A 21,899-nucleotide genomic window follows, 5' to 3' on the forward strand; every position below is an offset into this window, starting at 1 on the left:
GCAGGAACCTTGGAAGCAGGAGCTAGTGCAGAGGCCAAGAGGAGGGCTATTCACTGGCTTGCTCAGCCTGATTTCTAATAGACCCAGAACCACCGCTCAAGATTGCACTACCCACAATGGGTTGGACCCTCCCCCATCAATCACAAATTAAGAAAATGCCTATAGGCTTGTCTACAGCCCAATGTAATGGAGTCATTTTCTTAACTGAAGTTCACTACCTTCAGAAGACTCTGGCTTGTGTCAAGTTGACATAAAATAAAACTAGCCAACATACCATTTTTATATCTTTCAGTGTGTTCTTTCAGCTCATTATTGGTGCAGCTGAAGAGAAACGCAAATCTAATGTGACAATATATTATTATATTGCATTATTGCTGTTTTAATTTTACTGTTAATTTCAGTGAGGAAAAAGAACAAACATTGTAGTTTGGCCTTCTTGAGTACTTAGAATGAAGATCACATACCTAACTGACTCCCAGATTCAGCCCTATTTAGCTAAAACATTTTCAACTATTCAGTCAAAAATTGATACCCATCAGTATTTCTGTTCTGAGCTTTATATGGGTTACCACTTATGTTCTTAAACTTTATGTAATGATACCTAAATTGTACTTTATTTTAAAACATTTTGATTTTTTTTGAGAATTTCCTTTGCATACAATAAAATATTATCATCGCTACTTCCCATTTCCCCCTCATCTACCGCCATTCTCCACTCACACATCTCCTTCCCAGCTTGGTGCCTCTGTTAAGTTCTGTTAGTGCTGACTGTATATGTAAATGGGTATGGGGCATCTGGTGGAGCATGGGAAACCTATCCATGATCATACTTGGAAAAAAGAATGATTCTCCCTCCCCAGTAGCTCCTCAGAGAGGCGGGGACCTGGAGTGCACCTCCCCCACCTATGTCTGAATTTAGATTTAGTCTGGCTTGATCTTGTTCTGGGAACCATGGCTTTTGTGAGTCTAAGTCCCCGTTCCTTCTCTCCCCACTCCCCCACAAAGGCAATAGAAGAGAATTAGTTTTTATCCATATGTTTTAGTTCTCTTTAGGAAGTCAATCAATACTTCGTTAATATTTTATAATCTAATTGGTGTTTTATTTTTCAGGTATGGTCATTTCTCTGGAATAAATCGTAAGGTCCAATTGACCTATCTCCCTCATGGCTGTCCTAAAACGTCCAGCGAGGAGGAAGGTACATCATTTTTTATCCCTATTGCAATTATGTGTTTGTAATAATTTACTCTATATTGCTAACTTGGACCATTTTCTGCTCAATTGCCTTTGGAATTGGTGTTACCTGTATGTATGTTTTCATGGCTGAACATTCAGTACTGGAGAACCAATTTGTATGCTCTTCCCTGGGGAAGACCCCTGTCCCACTCTCAACTAAACTCAGTTGCCCACAGATCTTTGTGAGACCCCCTGGGCTTTTTCTCATCCGGTTTTATGTGTTCATTTCTATCATCTTTGTTCAGCTTAGGCATGGGCAGCCCTGGTTTTTGAGACTTTATGAGCATGCCTCTGATGTTACTAGGGAGCACAGTTTCATAGGAAACTCCCTGAGCCTCTGGCTCTTTCAATCTTTCTGGCCCTTTGTCTACAATGTTCCCTTAGACGTGGGAGTGTTTTGTAGATATGGCCTTTGGAAGTGGGCTCCACAACTCTGTTTTTTGATTGTTGTGGTTTTTTGTAGTGACTTTCAACCATTGCAAAGAAAAGTTTCCTTGATGGGCAGTGAGGTCTAAACAAATGTTTATAGATTGTTGTTAGGCTTTATGCTGGTATGGTAAATTACTGGTTGTAGATTCCAATAACCATGACTTCACTGGCATTGAGTAGTTAGCTGTTTTCCCTTTTGGGCATGGTATCCCTCTTGCTGAACAGGTCTTAAGTATGATTACAAACCTGTTGGTTACCACCAAGGTATACATGCCACTACTGCACCATAGGGTCATTGTGCCATGCCAGTCATTGATGTGTTCATAGGTGTCATAGCTGGGTAGAATTGCTGGTTGCTTCCCTCCTTTGGAAGTTTGCATGGCCTTCTTTTACCATGAAAGGGAGTTCTTAAGGAAGAGTTGAAGTGCTTGGTATGGTGTCTTGAGCAATAAAGCTTTGTCATCCCCCTCTGGGGGTGACCAAAGGCAGCAGCAATAGGCACACATTTTGGGAGTTTCCTGGACAGCCTTGGCCAACAGTTCAAAAGAGGACATCTTATGTCCGATATTAAGATTTTTTTTCAGGTGGTCTTTTGCTCTTGGTGAAGCATCAGCCCAGATGAGAAAAGTTCATTAAAGCTGTATATGTTTATCTGTACATGGACTTACATGCATTATAGGTCTTTTTGTTTTTGTTTTTGTTTTTGTTTGTTTTTTGGTGGGAGGATAGTTAATGATATGATTGTGGCTTTTTCAGGGATCCTTCTCTCATTTTACCCACTGCCCTCATTCACCTCTCTCCTGCTTCATCAAGGAGCCTCTCATTTCCCCGTCAGGTCACTTGTATCCTGTTTTCCCCTTGTGTCTTCCTCCAACCTTATTCAGTATTTACCCCCCTCCCCTCCCCTAAGGAGCTCTGTCTTTCCCCATTTCCCCTACAAGTCACCTGATAAAAGTAGATTTCATTTTTTTTAAATTTTAAGAAATAAATTTTATTATTTTTGAAACCCCTCAGGACTTCTTTTTCTCTGGTGTTGTACTTATGGCTAAGTGAGTTAAATGTGTTGTAAAAATTGCTAGCAGGGGAGGACAGCTCTGCCGAGCACTGAGATCCTTCTTCCTAACTGAAAGAGACTTTGAAGCTCCAGTAGGACCTTTGCAGACAGAGCAAAGGGCACTCCCAGGGGAAACAGCGGTCCACAGTGAGGCCCATTTAGAGAATAAAATGACTTGCATATGGGCCAAATTCCACTAAAAAAAACCAAAGAGCCCTGAGTAAAGATAAATATCGAGCCCTGTTTAAACATTTGCTTAAATGAAACAAAGTGAACTGTTGTTTTATCACTCACGTCCGTCCTAGATAACCGAAGAGAGGAACCGTCCTTACTTCTGGTTCTGAAATGGGGAGGAGAACTAACCCCGGCCGGCAGGGTTCAGGCTGAAGAGCTGGGAAGAGCTTTTAGATGCATGTACCCTGGAGGTCAAGGTCAGTGTTGTAATTTGATTAAGTCCGTGCACTTGGCTTCTACCTTGTGGTCTTACTAAACATTTGCAGAACTACAACAACACAGAAATATAGCTTAAGTGATTTGAGGACTTATTTTCAGGAGATTATGCAGGATTTCCTGGTTGTGGTTTACTCCGATTGCATAGCACCTACCGACATGACCTCAAGATATATGCCTCTGATGAAGGACGTGTCCAGATGACTGCGGCTGCTTTTGCAAAGGTAAGGGCAGCTTTATAATTACTATACATTTCATCAACTATTTCTACTAAGGCAGTATATTTTTAATTCCAATAAAGCCATTTCTGACAAAGATGAAATACACTATTAGTAAATTTAATCTGTGATGAGAAGCTTGTGCATCATAGCATTTAGCAAATCATAAAGATATTGTGATGGCCTGTTGCTTCACACATGTTTAAACCATTGACGTTTCTTCTTTCTTTCTCTTTTTTTTTTAGGGTCTGTTGGCTCTAGAAGGAGAGCTTACCCCCATTCTTGTCCAGATGGTGAAAAGCGCAAATATGAATGGCCTTTTGGACAGTGAGAGTGACTCTTTGAGCAATTGTCAGCAGCGTGTGAAAGCAAGGCTCCATGAAATACTTCAGAAAGACAGAGATTTTACAGCCGAGGACTATGAGAAGGCAGGTCTCAGCAGGCTCTGTGCGCAGTTTGTGGTCTAAGAGTCTCATTTCCACTCTGATTTTATTTACTTAGTATTCTCTCTCTCTCTCTCTCTCTCTCTCTCTCTCTCTCTCTCTCTCTCTCTCTCTCTCTCTCTCTCTCCCTCTCCCCTGCCTCATTTTTGCTAGCTAAAGCATCTTTAGCTTCCTTTTAAAAATTTATATTTATTTATTATTTTTACACAAAAAATGAATGCTTTGCCTGCGTGTATGTATGTGCACCCTGTGTGTATCGGTGCCTGCAGTGGTCAGAAGAGGGTGTTGGATCCCTGGTACTGGAGTTAGAGAGTGCTGTAAGCTGCATGTGAGTGCTAGAAGTTGAACTTGGATCTTCTAGAAGAGCAGTTAGAGTTCCTAACTGCTGCACCAACTCCAGTCCCTCCCAGTCTCTCTTGCTCATCTTCTGTAAGACTTTGCTTATGGAAGTAAGTTGATTCTGAGATAACTTTATTGCCTTTATTTTTATTTGTTCCTTCCGTACCTCTGAGCAAATCATCCTGGGATTGCCTTAAATCAGTTTCACAAATACATCTTTCTTAGCCAGCCAGTTGATTGACGTCTGTTGTTTGTTGCTTGTCTTGATTTACTATAGGGCACCCTTTCTTTCCTGAATCCTACATACAAGCTGTTTGCCATACTTTTACCTTTGTGAAACCTGGACTTCATTTTGAACCTGGTGCTCTTAGTTCAACAATATTAAATAACTTTTCTCCATGGAGTTTCACTTACCTCCAGCAGTTGCATTGGTCCAAGAAAACCTAGTCTGCTATAACCAAAAGTGTAATTTCTCTTTGTATTTTTTATATTTGTAGAAACCTACTTCATTTGGCTAAATATCTTGCCAAAGTAAATATTAAAAGTTGAATTTATAATCACTATTGATTATTGGCTTTTCTTGAATTGGAAAAACCTCATTAATAAAGTATGATAGCATAGAAGTTAATAGTATGGGTTCTGCAACCAGTCTCCCTGTGATTGAATCCTGTTCCTTCACCTAAGCAAATTACTTAATCTCAGTTAACTAACTCACGGGGAAAAGATGTTGATAATTGTAAATGCCTAGTGTAATTACATGTAGGTTATGTCAAGTGGTTAGAACCATATTTGCACATTATGTAAATCACCAAATTCTCATCGAATCCCCTCCTTTAGAGTACTTCAGAATGTTTCTGTAGGTAATCTAATTTTAGTTAAAGATTAATACTGTTTTAACATGAAATTCTGGGGCTTTCATACCCTTTTTAACATACATATCATGTTACTGTATGTTAAATATCTTAATGAATAGAATGTAATTTTTTTCCCCAGCAGTGGAAAGATCTGTATTCATTCTATTCGTTTTCTTGGGTGACAGGACATACCCATTTAGAAAACTTATCTTATTCATTTGTAGCTTACTCCATCTGGAAGCATTTCTGTTGCCAAATCAATGCATTTAATTAAAAATCCAGTGAAAACCTGTGACAAAGTATATTCCTTGATTCAAAGTTTGACTTCTCAAATCAGACATCGGATGGAAGATCCCAAATCATCTGGTAAATACTTTTTTCTTAGAATGTAAAACAGAAAGTCCTGTCATTTTTTTTGGTAAACATTTAAAATAAGGTGTACAAATCTTATGATATCAAGTCTTTTGTTTGAGATATGGCCATTGTATGAATCAGTGTATCTTTCCATCAAGGGATAATAGCTAGGTTATGGTCATTTTATACATGATAGTAAGAAAAAGGCAGTAAAATACTCTTATTCGATTATTGAGTTATTTAGCCTTTCCAGATAGCTACGCAGAAAAGAGTCAGCATAAAAAGAAGAAGAAAACTGGTTCCAAGGTTAGTTTGAAGTTGTTGACACCTTAGATTTCTTGGTGATAAAAAGGTTCATTTAAACTCCTCTTAATATCTAAGACTTTTCTGCAAATATAGTCACTTACTTTGTTTAGTTATAGGAATTTAGGAAAGTAAAGTATTTAAATTGTAGAATAGAAAGCATATTAATTCACAGGGTTTTGCTTTAATTCTTGGTGTTTTTATTGTTATCAAAATCTATGATATATGAATAAATAAATCAGGCTCCTAACCCAAGTACTTGTACTAAGTACTTATCCAAACCTCAACCATCCAGTACTGATGTGTGGTATATGTGGATAGTAGTTATAGGCAGCCAGTCATAGTGGCACATGGTTGTTATCACAGCACTAGAGAGGCCGGGCAAGAAGAATCCAGACAAGGGAGAGCTACAGAGCATACAAGTAAACTTAAGGTATGTTCCTAATCAGATTTTTAAGTTGGATATACTAAGACTTGTATGTTGTTTTAGATATTCAGCTGTACCATAGTGAGACTCTGGAACTTATGCTGCGAAGATGGTCCAAGTTGGAGAAAGACTTTAAAACAAAGAATGGAAGATATGATATTAGTAAAATCCCTGACATATATGACTGCATCAAATATGACGTTCAGCATAACGGTTCCTTGAAGTTAGAAAATACAATGGAACTCTACAGGCTGTCAAAGGCATTGGCAGATATTGTTATCCCGCAGGTAAGCTCCTCTTAGGAGTCAATTTCCTTACTATTGTGTAAAAAAGCACTTTCAAAGTGCTCACTAATGGGGATCCTGAAGATATCTGTTAACTTTTATATGAAGTAATTTTGAGTTATCAGTAATATTAATTATAATTATTATAATTATTAATTAATTATAAGTATAGATACGCTGCAAGCCTATTTTGAAAAGTGCATATGAGCCACTATGTAGGGTAGAGAGCTCCATCTTCTACTTATGAGTAAGTAGTCAAAGAAATTGAATAATCTTCACCATAAGCATATCTTACATTTCTGATGGGATAAAGCTGCTGCTGCTCCTTTGTGGTGAAGAACGGGCATCAGTTGGACTAGCATAGCCTTAGAGAGGGTGTGCCCTGCCTTAGACTTTACAATGTCTCCTTTATTTACTTTCTGTGGATACCAGGAAAGGAACGCTGGCCAGGTTTGAACAACTCTTTATATGTGCATTACAAGCAAGGGAAATGGGATTTTTCCTCATAACCTTTACCCTTTTTATATGTTTCGTCGTCCCCCTGATGCCTAACTTTCACTGGCGGTTGGAATACCAGTCCATGCTGGATTTTGACTGGCTTGATCTTGCAGGTCTTGTACATACAGTTCCAGCTACTCTGAGCTCGTTTATACAACTGTACTTTTGTGACTGGCAAATACTGTTTCACTACAGACCTCTATTCCCTCTGGCTCTTACAGTCTTACCTCCTTCCTTTTCCATGGTGACCCTGAGCATTAGGGGGTCGTGTATGACACCGATAGCCCATTTAAAGCTGAGCATTCCTCAGTTTCCTGTTCTCTGCGTGTTGTTGACCAGTTCTGGGTCTCTGTGTTAATCCCCATCTACTAATAAAAAGGAGCCTAGCTGATGAAGACAGAGATATATTAATTGATGAGTATAAAGATAGGAATTGAGAAGTGAGCTTAATATTGTGTCTATTTAGCAGAAAGATAGTAGAACGTTTTCTCCCATGACCAAGCCATCTGTAGGTTTTTGGCCCAGTTAGTGGGTTTCATCTTGTGCAACCAGCTTTAAAGCCAGTCAGAGAGTAGTTGGTTACTATCATAGCATTCATGCCAATGTTGTATTTGGCTACTCATTACTGTAGACAAGGTTTTCCATTTACATATAAAATCAGTTTCAAATACACAACTTTGAAGAATAATATTCATTAAACTTACATTGCAATTAACTTGTTTCCTTACCATTTTAAATTGTACTAATTCTTTATAAATCTAATTAACCCACAGTGATTATAGATGTCAAATTTTACTTATTATTTTATCACAACTGTGCTTATCATTAGTTTAAACTTTAGACAAAGTCTTGTTTTGTTTTGTTTGTTTGTTTTTGAGACTGGGTCTCACCATGTTGTGAGCCTGGCTGATCTGGAACTCAACGTAGATCTGGTTGGCCATGAACTCACAGATCCAAATGCCTCTGCCTCCCAGCTGCTGGGAATAAACACATATGCTACCATTATTGGCTATCCAAAGGCTTTTTTGGAAAAAATCTGTTAGAGTTTTTGAACTTTGATGTTAGAATGATTTTAGTTTTACTACTTTTAATGGTAATTACTGTGTATTTGGTTAAAAAAATCTCTAACCTATATTTTTGTCTTAAAATTGTTTTTATATTTTAACCCTAATGATAAAACTTGACTAGTCATAAAGCTTGCACTCATACATTCACCCTTCCCTTTTTTATAGTCAACTACTGTTCCAATTGCACCGTAAAATTCTTCTAATTACAATGCTAGTTGGAAGAGAAGATATTTGAAGTTGCAAAAATGCAAGCCAAGAGTTTAGTGTAACGGGTTTAACGTAATAGTTTGTGTCCCCTGAGACTTCTTCACCTCAGGAGTGCAGTTTTTAAGACTGCTTATCATTACAGCTTTTTTTCTAATTTTTTTTTTTTTTTCTGCTCAGGAATATGGTATAACCAAAGCTGAAAAGCTGGAGATTGCCAAAGGCTACTGTACTCCTCTAGTTAGAAAAATCCGTTCAGACCTCCAGAGGACACAAGATGACGACACTGTAAATAAACTCCATCCCGTGTAAGAGACGGTACCAGTTGTTTACAGGCTAAATCTAAAGTACTTATTGGTAGCTTTATATAGAAATCAAAATGGTGTCACTTGATATACTATGGAAACAGGATTACCTAGATAGTCATTATTAGTTGCCTGTTAACTCGTACTCTTTGGGGGTTGTGATGGGAGAAGGTTTTCGGCTTAAACGTGCCATATTGTGTCTCTGTCACTGACCTATATCCCTGAGACAGTGTTTCTCTTGTGACAGATGACCTCAGTACAGCAGTCTAGCCTTTACCTGTGTTCTGACAGTATAGTCACCATACCCCATGCCAGTCTCAACCAAGATTTTGTTTGGTACGATTATGAAAAAAAAAAACAAGGTGAAGGTATTTTTCACCAATTACCTGTTCTAAATAGTGTGAGACTCATTGGGCAGCATTGCGTTCTATCTGTTATTGCTATTAGAGGAACTAAATCGACCTCTTTGCAGTGAACTCAAGCAATGCCGTTTTATGGTTTTGTTTTGTTTGCTTTCTTATTTTTATTTTTTCTTTTTTAGTCTCAGAGGGCCTAGTATGTTCGTTTGTTCTAATTAGAAGAATATCGAAGTAACTCTCAGTTGTGGTTTGAAGAATGATTGATTTATTTATTGTGGGGCTTTGCTTCTAGTAAGATTAAATTCCACAAAATCTCCTTCTAACTTTAGGTATTCTAGAGGTGTTCTGTCTCCTGAACGTCATGTCCGTACCAGATTATATTTTACCAGTGAAAGTCATGTGCATTCCTTACTCTCCATTCTTCGCTATGGTGCGTTGTGTGATGTAAGTATGTGTTATTTCAATTTAATAATGCTTTTCTTGAGAGTTTGTACTCAGATCACTAACTTTTTTTTTTTTTTACTGTTCATTGTGATAATTTGCTATATTTTTGTGCTTTATCGTCATTTCTTGAGGATATACTAGTCTGTACTAAGCATTTTGCTAGGTTTGGGGAAGATAGACATGTTTTCCTTCCTTCAGAGATGAACCATATGATGAGCTAGACATGATCAGTATTTCCTGTGAGGCTAGTGAAAGCCACAGTGTTATGCCAGTGCATTCTATGCATTTGTTCCAGCGGAGCACCTGACCAGCTTACAAGAGAGAGCTTTCTTTTCTCCTATGTCTTAAAAGGGTACAGTAGCTCACCCTGTGTGAAAGTAAGACACAGTTGAAGAGGCTTGTGACTGTGATGCAGGCAGTGTGAAAACCGTTGGCTTATGTCTCGGTGGACTGTTCACATCTCTACTGCCATGGAGAAGCAGAGGCATTCATTGGCTTTACCTGGGCTGGCTAGACCCTCTAGCCTCTGTACACAAGGAGGGTTTGGACTATAGCTCAGTTGTATAGGGCTTGTCCAGCACTGGAGAGACCCTAGGTTCAATCACTCTTTTCAGAAAGAAAACAAGGAATAGTAAAAGTTGTGTCTTTGCATAGGAATGTGGGTTGGTAGAGCTTTAGTGAAAGCTAGAGTGAATGAATGAGACCCTAACTCAGCTACAGAGGTTGTGTATCCAGTACTGATAGTGTTACTGCTTTGGGAGTAACAGCTACATGTCTAACATGGTCTCCTTTTCACCCTCTTGAACATGTGTGAGGGATGCATGGAAAGACAGGTTCTCGATTTGAGTAGTTTTCCTCATTTCAGATAGAGCCTTTTGTCTTGGGTCTCCTCATTCTCTTGGGATCCTTTTCACCTCTGATGCTCTGAGTACATGTGTGAAAATCATTGAATCTCTAACGTAAGATGGAGACATGGTGAAGGAGGTGGTAAGACCAATTGGAGTTCTGTATGTATGTGTGTCTCCTCATGCTGATTATGTGTGTGAAGACCTTTGACTCTAAAGTAAGATGGAGACATGGTGAAGGAGGTGGTAAGACCAATTGGAGTTCTGTGTGTATGTGTGTCTCATGCTGGTTATCTTAGAATCACTAGTGTAAGAGGGTATTTCTTGATAGACGTATGCTGCATACTTGGACTGTATTGGAGAGAAGCAGTAGTCTTAGAAGCTAACATTCTGTGTTATGAGCAGATACTTCGCTAGGTACTTTCAGACTTAAGACCAAAAGGCTGCGCCTTACCCTTGGAATTCAATAGCATATGTTATATTTCAAGAGACTTTTGTGTAAATTTCTTAAGAAATTGACTCTTAGAGTTTGAAATGTCATACACTGTGGTAAACATTGCAAATTGTTTCCCTATTCACTCAGTGTGTGTGATGACACTCAATATTAAATAAGCCCTCACAATGGTCATAAGGTGAGGCTCATGGGAAAGGGTGTGCAAACCCTCACCACAGACCTTGTTTCTGTCCAGGACTCGAAGGATGAGCAGTGGAAACGAGCTATGGATTACATAAATGTTGTCAATGAGCTCAACTACATGACACAAATTGTCATCATGCTTTATGAGGATCCTAACAAGGTAAGGAAGGACTCCCACTCTCTTCATGTGATCATGGGAAGCAAATACTTGACATTCCTCACTGTAGACGTCTTCTTTCCCGTGTTTCAGGATCTTTCCTCAGAGGAGCGCTTTCATGTTGAATTACACTTTAGTCCTGGAGCCAAAGGCTGTGAAGAGGATAAGAATTTGCCATCTGGCTATGGGTATCGGCCAGCTTCCAGGGAGGTAATGAAGATGGGATTTTGAGGGCATGGTTCCCACAGCTCTAGATTTTCATGTCGTTTCCTCAAGACTTCTCACTACTCTATAGATAATTCTCATATCAACCAGTAAGAAATAGAAAGCCCCAGCTTTTAAAAATGCAATCTGAGGGACCTGCAGAGATGGCTGAGCAGTCAAGAACTCAGACTGTTCTGCTGTATAAAGCGGGTCCAATCTCCAGCCCCAAACGGTAACTCACAGTGTGTAACTCCAGTTCCAGGGGCATCCGATGCCCTCTCTGGCCTCTGTGAACATTAGGCACAGAACAGGCTACACAGACCTGCCTGCAAGCAAAATACCCATACACATAGACAATAGCACGTTCATGTCTATTGGAAAATTCCAGAATTTTATGTTATTTGGGTTGTTTGGATTTTAAGCTGTGTTTAGAATGGGTAAGTGTAAACGTAGTCGTTTGTTACTTGCTTGAGGTCTACTTCATGCCGAGCACTTAGAGTGGGCTCTTCTGTTTTCACTTGTTCTGTAGTTAAGACTGAGTGCTTTCTGGAACATGTTTTAGAAAACTGGCATTATTATGTTCTAAATTTTTTTTTTAATTATTAAATTTTGCTGTTTAGGAAACTACTACGTATGTAATTAAAAATTATTTAGGAATACGTTGATGTGATCAATTTATTTAATGTACAATTTAGATTTTGCCTGTCTCATGCATATGTATGTATATATATATTAGGTAATATATATTTTGGTTTTATTTACATTTTCCAGTTGAGGGTAAATAGTTGTCATTGATATTCTTAGACAATCTTTTTATTTTCTGTAAGATGTGTAATGGTGTTTCTTATTTTTGGTCAGTGACTTTTCTTGCATGCATGTGTTTGCTTGTTTAATGAGGCTTGGGAGGGAATTCTGACTTGTTAGTCTTTCAGGAGCCAGCAGTGCTTGTAGCCCTGTCTGCGTTACATGTATTTCTCCTCCGCTGCTGTTGTGCTCTGTTCCCACCCTTCTACCTCTGCTTTCTTTGACTTGCAACTCACTCATGTTGAACCAAAGTTAGACAATCTCCTTTGTTTTCCTTTTCTAGTATTTCACATGGAGCTTTAAATTTACTGTTGATTACATTATCATGTTAGCACCATTATGTGAACGTATTTTATCAGTCACTTCACTTTTTTTGTTTGGTGTATGGAATTAAGACATCCAGCCATATAGAAAGAACACCGGGCCTTTCCTTGGAGCCATTGGCTTAAAGGCAAGTTGTCAGAGAATGTATTGAGTGTGTTTTTGTCTTCAGTGTATTAGGACCTGCCTTGCCCTATGCAAGATTAATTTTTTATTTAATGTCATATGTGTTTGAGTTTATATTCTAGGCTTTGTTCATCACAGGTGTTAAATGTAAGCCAGTCGTAATTTATTAGCATGGATGGTTAGATAATTTATATCCTCAAAGATTCTTTTTGGTCTGATTGCTCTTCTAGCTACAAAAATAGTGCAAAAATATCTCACCAACATTGGCAGTTGTCCTGACAGTTTTGAGTGTTTTTTGTTAGACTTTTAAGCAGCAAGGATTTTGATTTTTTTTTTCAATCTATAATTTTTAAATTCTTTGAGATACAGTCTTCATTATGTCGCCCAACTTACAGAGATCTGCCTGTCTCTGCTTTTGCGTCCCTTCCTGTGTGGTAGGGTTGAAGGCCTCGGCCTCTATACCCTGCCCTTTCCTTTGTTTTTGGAGACAGGGCTTCTTTGGGTGGTATTGGTTGTCCTAGAACTAGTTACATAGTTACATAGATAATGCTGGCCTCAAATTCTGTCTCTGCCTCCCAGGTGCTGGGATTAAAGGTGTGTGCCACCGCCATTTGGCCTTTTTTTTTTTTTAATTAAAATGTAGTTGCATCATTTTCCTTTTCCCTTTCTTACCTCCGTTCTCCAGCCCCTCCCATTTCCCCCACATCCTTTCAAACCCATGGCCTCTTTTTATCTCTTTTTATTGTTATACTTACATATATATGTATGACCACATACATATGTAAATATAACTGGCTGTCTCTGTTTAGTATTGCTGTGTATACATGTACACACATATATATAAAATTTGTATGGTTAATAATCTTGTTCTTTGATTTGTTATGAGCGATCATTTACTGTTACTGTGATTATTGACATATGTAGGATAAATACTTAAATGGTATTTGTAATTTTTCATCTTTTGCCTGTTTCTTTTCCTGTCTTTTAATTCTTTCATTTTGTTGACAGGATTCTTACATTGGTTATCTTTCATTTTAAGCAGGTAATTGATTTTCCTGTGTTGCCTGTTGAGTAGTGCTTTTTGTACCTGTCACTGACGTTGTTGTTTTGCAACACTTGCTTGTAGGCGTTGTCTCAGTCCACCCACTCTCCATTCCACTTCTGAAACCTAGCTTCCATGTACATTAGGCTCGCCATGGATCCCAAACTATTGGCCAAATGTTTCTTAAGCTTTTCTATACATTTTAATTCTTTTTCTCTCTCTATTTAAGGTACAGTATTTCTTTGTACCTCTCTAATTCACTTATCAGAGTTCACTAATTCTCTCCATAGTTATTTTTCACTTGACTACTAAGCTCTACTTCCTTTGTTACTTTGTTACAGGAGAAGTTGACTTTGGGCTTTAGTTACATTTTTAACATTTCCCTTTGTTTCTTTTTCTAAGTCCTAGTTTTCAGCTGACACTTAGTCTTGTTTCTAATAATGTGACCATAATAGCTTTCATTATAGTTTGTAAGTCATAACAGTTATTACCTAAATCAAAATGGGCTCATTTGTTTTGTAGCTTGTTTAATGATTTTTCTGTTATTTCCTTATAGTCTAATACATAATGATTTATTATTGATCACTGAAGATGAAAACTCACTGAGAAGTGGTGCATGCCTTTAAGCCATGCTCTTGGGGCTAAGGCCTGGCCATCATCATGTGTCAAGGCCAGCCTGGGTTACATAGCAAGAAGTGGTATCAGACAAACAATTGCACAGAAAAGTCAAGGCTTTCCTTGATGTTTTTGCTATAATCGCCTCACAGGATATCTTTTTGCTTCTTTCTGATGAAGAAATTGGCTGGGTACCTATTGAGTAATTTTCCACCCAAATGGTTATATTTAATAAAATTAGGTGTTTCGTCCTGGGTAAAGCTGCTATGTTCATAATTTACCCTCATTGTAACGTGTAATCAGAAACCACCAGTAGCTAGCTGTCAATCAAAAATAATGTGGTATATACAGGTTATCCCCCTTCTTTGCTGATCTTCCCAAGTATATATGTGCGTCTTTCTAATCATATTTTCATCATCTTCCTGACAAATGAGCCGTTTTCTCATGATGAAAGTTCCCTTTTTATACCCAATTTTCCTGTGCTTGATTTATAAGCCTTCCTCAGGTTCTACATTTGAACATATAATACAAAATCATTTTAGTCACCATGTTCTTAGTTCTCCTAGGCGTACACCCAACATGATGATGTAAGAGTCACTGACTAATTACATGTGGTGGCTCCTGCTGTGTTAGTCTTTGCAGTACTTGCTCTGTGACAGAGTGGGAATGGCTGAGTGATGTCTTGTTTCCATAAATTTTTCAACTCATTTCCTTTCAACCTGCCTAGGTTCATATGTTTAAAATGCGTTTCTTTTAAATACGATACATTTTAGTTTTTATCTAGTCCCACAGTCTGTTTTTTAATTATAGTCCATAATAAATATGTGATTGATTTGCAATTTTCTATGGAATATTAAATCATTGTACTGTTTTTCTGTTTGTTCTATGCGTTTTATATTCCTTTCCCCCTCACTGCCTTCTTTGAAATTTTCATACATGGGACATCTTTATTTTACATTATTATTCGTTTAATGGTTATGCTGAGGTTAATACCATGAATACCTGACTTAGTAGAATATGTAGTGTCTTGAGACACTTCAATTTTTTTAAATTCTCCGTCACATCTTTTATATTTGTTATATATTTTCATTGAATATATTTTGTGCTCTACAGTCATTATTGTTTATAGGCAATATTTATTTACAGTTAGAATGTTAGTGTTTTAGTGTTAGTGTAACGTATATGTCTATTTTCTTAACATAGTACTTTTGTCTTACAGCTTGCCCTCCTAGGCAGATTGTGCTGTATGAATTTAATTTATTTTTGATACTTTTTTTGACTTGGCATTGTTTTTCCATATGTCTTCAATGAGCTTAAATTTTTTCCTTTGATATGCTATGTGTGATATGAAATCCAGGAACTTTTCTTGTTTTCCTGTGTAAGTAACTACATAAACATTGTATATTGAAGAATTCATTATTTTCCAGCTGTCCACACTACCACTTCTGATATTATGGAACACATTCTTATTTTAAAACTCTTTTAAGATTGTATTTATTTATTATGTATACAGTCTTCTGCCTGCATGCTAGCAGAGGGCACCAGATCTCATTCAAGATGGTTCTGAGCCACCATGTGGTTGCTGGGAATTGAACTCAGGACCTCTGGGAGAACAGTCAGTGCTCTTAACCCCTGAGCCATCTCTCCAGCCCCTAATTTTAAAACTCTTCTTTATTATTATTCCTCCAACCTTCTTGTCTTTATCAACATCAGTCTTGATTATTGAGGTTATTTATAATTTCCGATGAAGTCCTCTGGCTTTTCTGTTCATGATAATCTTCATGATTATCTTGAATATTTAAGGTAATGTTGTGCTTTAAAACCTGTATTTTACTGAATATCCAGTATCTAGTTTCCCCTTTCCATTATAGGTAGATATTAGTATAACATTTTTTAACCTGTCTGTCTCCTATGCTGTAAGATTCTTACAACTTGGGTCTGTATCATTCATCTGAGCTCTTGGAACACGAGTGATTGTTTTTCGTACTATAGTTACTGTAGAATTTACAGTAAATTTTTAAAATTCCTAATCTATTTTTCATTGTCATTGTGATAGTATTATCTGTTTGCTTCTCTGATGGACTTTGGCTAAAGACTTGGATTTATATGGTTATAATTATCATTTAGAACCTTTGCCTCTCACAGTACCTGGCATACTAAGATGTCATAAGAATTACATTAATATCAATTCACCTGAGGAAAAACTCTTATATAATAACTATCAGTTGGCTGTTAGATTCATCAGAAGTATTTTATTGATGTTTAGAGTTTATTTGTGTGTTTGGGAGAGTTGGTGAGGTCTTGCTCTGTAGCCTCCAATTTTTGTTTCCGGAGTGCTGGGATTGCAGGAATGTACCCGCACACCTGGCTCAGGAGAGCTGGTTTCTAGTTTGCTCTGAGTTCTAAGTGCTTTGTGTTCCTTTCTCATAGAATGAAGGCAGAAGGTGTCTTAAACCTGATGATGATGAACCCCACACTTCTAAAAGAGATGAAGTCGATCGAGCTGTAATACTGTTTAAACCATTGGTATCAGAGCCAATTCATATACACCGGAAGTCACCACTTCCAAGGTCTAGGAAGGTGGCTACAAATGAAGTGAGTACCCATGTAGAGTGCTTTGTACAGAGGAAGCTAACTAAATATGAAATAAGACTGGAAAGAAAATACAGCTTCAATTATACAGCTAGGAACCCTGACATAATTGTAATTATAAACATTGTCTGTTTTTCAAACAATTTTTTTTTTTTTTTTTTTTTTTAAGATACTGTTAAAAACATACCGATTAAACCAGGCCTAGTAACATCTACCTGTGGTCATAGCACTCTGGCAGTAATTCAAAGAGTCAAAGTCACCCTTGGCTCCTTAGTGAATCTGAGGTCAGTCTGGGTTAAATGAGACTCTGCAAAACAAATAATCAAAGGAAACCCACAGAGTTTAGTGGGAGATTGGAGCTCTGTGTGCAGCTCTCATGACAGTACTGACTGAAGCTGGAATTGAGGGAAGCTGAGAACTGCATGCACTCATCTAGGTTTCTTTCTGTCACGTTAGTTCTTCTTCAGTAAATAACTTGACTAATCCTGATGTTTCAGCAGTTTTTTATTTTTGATAAAAGTAGATAAGAATTCCCTGAGATGCTTAAATGATGCCTGATACTAGTAACACTGTAGGTCTTATTAGCCCGATGGCAGAAATCTGCATAGGAATTTGAAAGCTTGATGGTCTAATGGACATTTTTAATGGTTCATTAAGATCTGCAGTTAAGTTAAACCAGTTATGTCCAGTCAGAAGATTTAAACAGCATAAAAGTAAAATTGAGCAGTTGGGATGAAGCTTAAATTAATTTTTAGTGTCTATAAGTATTAATACTTTAAATGCTGAGTTACCTAGTTCGTCCGTGGTCTTCCTAGCATTGCAAGAGGCCAGTGTTTAGGTCTTTTCTTAATTTCCTCATAGGAAGTAAGAAGTCAAGCTTCCAGAAGAAAGACCAATAACTCTTTAATTAGATATTTTCTGTTGATATTTATTTGTAAGAAACACGTAGAATTAGGTTTCACATTATCAAGCATTTGATAATAATATAAGGAACAAAAAGAATTCTGATCATTTCCACTATCCCCATTTATAACAATAATGTAGAAGTGTCTGAATTTTTAAATAATTGATAATTACATGTTGGAGGAAAAACTTCATAAAGTTTATCATCATAACGTAAAAAAGAAATTAATATGTTAGCGTTCCTTTAATATGCTATTTCAACTTAATTATAAAAGGTTAATTTAGAAAGAAGAGGGAAGTTATCTACTTGTGATCATTTGTTCTATTAAAACTCAATCAAAAATTGAGAATTCTAAAATTTTTTCAGATATGTTTAACTATAGGGAAAAACAAAGATCAGAAATTACCTAACCTAACCATTTATGTGAAGGCAGTGCTTTTAATGTATTGATGAACAAGCAACTTTCAAAGTTTTCAGAATTTCAAAGTTACACCTTTTCCTCTGTCATCCAAAAGATCTGTGTATCTGTGTGGCTTGGAAAATATATTGTATTTTCATTTTTCAGTCCTTCAGTAGAATCACTACTGTGGTTGTCACTTAAAACACAATACACATTTTAAAACCGTTTTCTCATGAATATTTAGATAGTTGCTTTCAATAGAGTATTTCTACGTTGTGCCAAACTTTTGCTTCTACAAGGTCAATTATTCAAGTAAAAATTTGGAGACTTTTTCCAGCATCTTCCACCTCCATGGGTGTCAGAAGTATATTCTTCCTAAAGGCGCCCAGAGAAATGCTATTCTCTTCATTTCCTGAAAGTAGATTTTATTCTGTCCTCACTGTCTGGGGCTGGAACATGTGCAGAGTGAGGTTGTTGCCACAGGCGTGGTGGCCTCCTGCACCTCCCCAGCTCTCCGAGGAAGCTAAACCCAGAAGCACAGACACTTGAACTTGCAGCACAGTCTGTCCATCTTCCCGCCTCTGAATCTTACAGCTGTGGCCAACTCATTTCCTTCTCTAGGTGACACAGCGACTTCCTTTTACCTCTTAGTGCTTGAGACTGAAAAAAATCCAACCAAAAACTGGCACAAATTTTTTTTCTATCTAATATCTAAAAGAAGTCAAAATACCTTTTATATTTAAATATTTTCATTCAAAAGAAACACTATACTTTTCTAATTTGTAGGGAGAAGGGACAACTAGTAGACAGTGTAGCTTGTGTAAGTTTAAAGGTAAAAAGATCTTTCTGTGGTTGTCCATACTATATGCCAATTCTATAATTAATTAGGGAGTTCATTATTTGGCTCACAGATGAGTAGTAATTTGTTTGGGGGTAAAAAGTGATGAGCAGATACCAAAAAACTATTTTTTCTTCCTGATCATTTGGCTCTAATGTACCTAACTATGCATGCTCTGCTTTTCTTTGTTTTGTTTTGTTTTGTTTTATTCTTTGTTTTGCCCCTTTTCTTACTTCCAGGAAGAGAGCCCCCTGAGTGTGTCTAGCCCAGAGGGTACTGGTACCTGGCTGCATTATACCAGTGGTGTGGGTACTGGGCGTCGAAGACGCAGATCAGGGGAACAAATCACCTCTTCCCCTGTCTCCCCCAAATCATTGGCTTTCACATCCAGTATTTTTGGCTCATGGCAACAGGTTTTTAAACTTTACTTCATTAAACATTTTTCATTCCTGCATTCAGAGCAACAAACAGCTGTTTTTAAGGACATCTAATCCCTTGTTTACATCAGAGGAAATCCTTCTGTCTTAAATTTTGAGTTCACTTAAAAGTACTTACGATATCAGGCAATATTTGATGGAAAGAAACTGCTCATGTTGCATGCATTTAGCGTTTTTCATGGGAAGCTTTTAAATATACAGGAATGTCATAAAAATCCTAATTCTGGATTTTTAGCCATGTTGGAAAAAAATGATTTGGAAAAGAAAGAAACCTTCTTTGACCTTAATTGTCCTATAAACAAAATTAATACAATTTGATAGTAAGAATATTTGATACCCGTTCATTATTTGAAAGGCTTCATTTTATTTAGAATTTTCTGTGAATGGGAAACTTTTGAAAATACCAAAAATTATGTCTCCTGATCTTAACTAGCAGCAGATATCTGATATTGATTGGTCTTTGTGATTTTTTGTATCTGGAAGTATGTGACCTAAGGGAAATATACAGTGTGTTTTCCAAACACAGTAGCAGGTCGGATGAATTTGTAAAAATGGTTCCCACCAATGTGACTTCAGAAGTATTTCCTCTGATGACATTTGAAACTAAAACACTCTGATCTTACAATGGCAGGTCTGCCATCATGTGACTTTTCTGATAATTTCCGCTATTTCCTCTTGGAAATGTAATGCATTTGATTATAGGAAAAGGGATTATGGTATCCACTAAGGCTGGATAGTTAAAGGTTACTCTGATAAAGCCCATGCATGGATCAGAAATTGTATGGTGACTTCAACAGTGTCTGTCTGTCATTTCTTTGGTTTGTGGTTGTTTTCCCTCTAAATACAGGAGCTGGTTAACAGTGGGCAATGGGCTTCTTGTAAGAGAAAGTGCAATTACACCAATCTGTAGATTGTTTCCTTTCATCTGTCGTGTTTCATTATCAATGCCTGCTTCGCACCACTTCATTGCAAGGACCTCATATGAAATGGACTCCCTTCAGAAGGGGATCTTGCATGATCTTTCATGTTTTAAAGATTTCTACTAATATTTGTCATACAGCTTATTAACCTTTGTCGGTCTGGAACAGGCTGCATATGAAATAATGGATTTTTAAATTTATTTTACTGGTATATTTCATTCTTTGTTTTCTCTATGCAGGTTGTATCTGAAAATGCCAACTATCTCCGAACACCAAGAACTCTTGTGGAACAGAAACAGAACCCTACTGTAGGTATGTGGTGCAAAAGGAATTGTATTCTATGCCCTCCTGAAACTCGCTGTTAGGCACACATAGAGAAAACTGAGGTGGTAAAAATCATGGCCAAATGCCATGCGTTAGTTTGTATTTAATGTGCACTAGTTCAGAATTCTTGGATTATAAAACTCAAAAATTAAGATACAATTTTCTTACTGCAAGAAGTTGTTGAACCTTTTGAATGACTACTCTGTGATGTCCAGTTGCTGGCATTGTTTTTTTTGTTTGTTTGATTTTTTTTTTTCCATTCCTTTCTTTGGAGGGAGGGATGCTATTTTTATAAGATCTCTAGAGTGTCGCTAGTCCTTGAATTTATGGAAAGCCTTCACTTCAGCCTCCCTAGTGTTGGGATTGTAGACATGAGACTTTCAATGCTTTAGTTTATGAAGAAAACCTGATTTCAGAGATTGGTGTTCATAAGAGGGCTGGGCTGTAGGTCAGTGACCTAGCACTTCCCTAGAATGTGTGTGGCACTATAAAACAAATCTGTTAGTCAGGTAAGGATGAAAAGGTACCATTTTATTAAAAAGCTTTTTAAGTCCCATGTATTTATTTATTTATTTATTTGTTTGTTTGTTTATTTATTTATTTATTCATTCGTTCATTCATTCATTTATTTGGAGGCTGGGTGTCTCATCTATTTCTGGCTGGCCTGGAACTTGTTAATTAGACCAGGCTTGCCTCAAACTTCCAGAGATCTACCTGCCTCTGTAGCTGGGATGAAAGACATGTCCCACTATGCCCAGCTACAAATGTTAAAGCTAATGCCATAATATAGTTGATTTAAATGGTGGCAGAAGAAACAGTGGTGGGCAGTATTTCTTGGTAATCTGAAGTTCGTGTACTGCCCAGAGTGATGTCCCCGGGTCAAGTTCTGTGTTTGGATGCTGCCATGAAAGCCCTTACTTTGTACAAATAATATTCACTAACTTAAAATGAATTAATCACACACTCCAAACAAAAGTGCAAAAATACCAGCTGTCAATCACCAGTGAACACAGCAAAAGATGATAGTTTCAACTACAATTAAAAAATAAAATAAAACAATAAATGAGCAAATAAAGTAAAAGGACTTTTAAGTATCCTCTCAGGGTGAGCTAGTTTTCATTAGGAGCAGTTCTTTGAGAAATTAAGGAGAAGCTCTCACACAGGCAACCCTGCTCTTGCCTGAACTGTGAACATCTGCTTCATCAGGAATATTCAGAATAGCATTGTCGAATACCTCTATCAGCCACCAACCTTATGGTCACTGAAGATAAAGTGGGAAGCAATGGCATATTATTTTCTGTAGATGGCTGTCTAAAAAGGCTTGTCACAAAATGTAATTAGATGTCATTGTGTGCTATAATCCATAGTGTCTGAACTGTGTTGGTGTCTATACATGAGGATCTTTCTTTTGTTAATTACCTCCAACTATGCTGAGAGCTTTTGATCTTCCTATGGAATCTAGATGTG

The 21,899-nt window shown here is 37.3% G+C and overlaps 1 protein-coding gene across 14 annotated transcripts in view; it reads left to right on the forward strand.

Annotated features, from left to right (window-relative positions):
* Ppip5k2 (diphosphoinositol pentakisphosphate kinase 2) overlaps positions 1-21,899 on the forward strand; it is a 58,843-nt gene that overhangs the window by 21,446 nt on the left and 15,498 nt on the right. For 7 of the 14 annotated variants that reach the window (XM_027397711.2, XM_027397716.2, XM_027397714.2 and 4 more), the window contains 13 exons: positions 1,111-1,196; positions 3,023-3,148; positions 3,270-3,391; positions 3,631-3,813; positions 5,246-5,387; positions 6,169-6,392; positions 8,339-8,466; positions 9,152-9,266; positions 10,801-10,908; positions 10,999-11,115; positions 16,448-16,612; positions 18,991-19,164; positions 20,348-20,420. In XM_027397711.2, coding sequence (XP_027253512.1) covers positions 1,111-1,196; positions 3,023-3,148; positions 3,270-3,391; positions 3,631-3,813; positions 5,246-5,387; positions 6,169-6,392; positions 8,339-8,466; positions 9,152-9,266; positions 10,801-10,908; positions 10,999-11,115; positions 16,448-16,612; positions 18,991-19,164; positions 20,348-20,420 — 1,763 coding nt within the window. The remainder of the gene's footprint in view (positions 1-1,110; positions 1,197-3,022; positions 3,149-3,269; positions 3,392-3,630; positions 3,814-5,245; positions 5,388-6,168; positions 6,393-8,338; positions 8,467-9,151; positions 9,267-10,800; positions 10,909-10,998; positions 11,116-16,447; positions 16,613-18,990; positions 19,165-20,347; positions 20,421-21,899) is intronic. The other 7 variants (XM_027397717.2, XM_027397721.2, XM_027397720.2 and 4 more) reach the window with 3 other exon arrangements.

The sequence above is a fragment of the Cricetulus griseus genome, chromosome 2, assembly GCF_003668045.3.
Source record: "Cricetulus griseus strain 17A/GY chromosome 2, alternate assembly CriGri-PICRH-1.0, whole genome shotgun sequence".
NCBI classification, from domain to species: domain Eukaryota; kingdom Metazoa; phylum Chordata; class Mammalia; order Rodentia; family Cricetidae; genus Cricetulus; species Cricetulus griseus.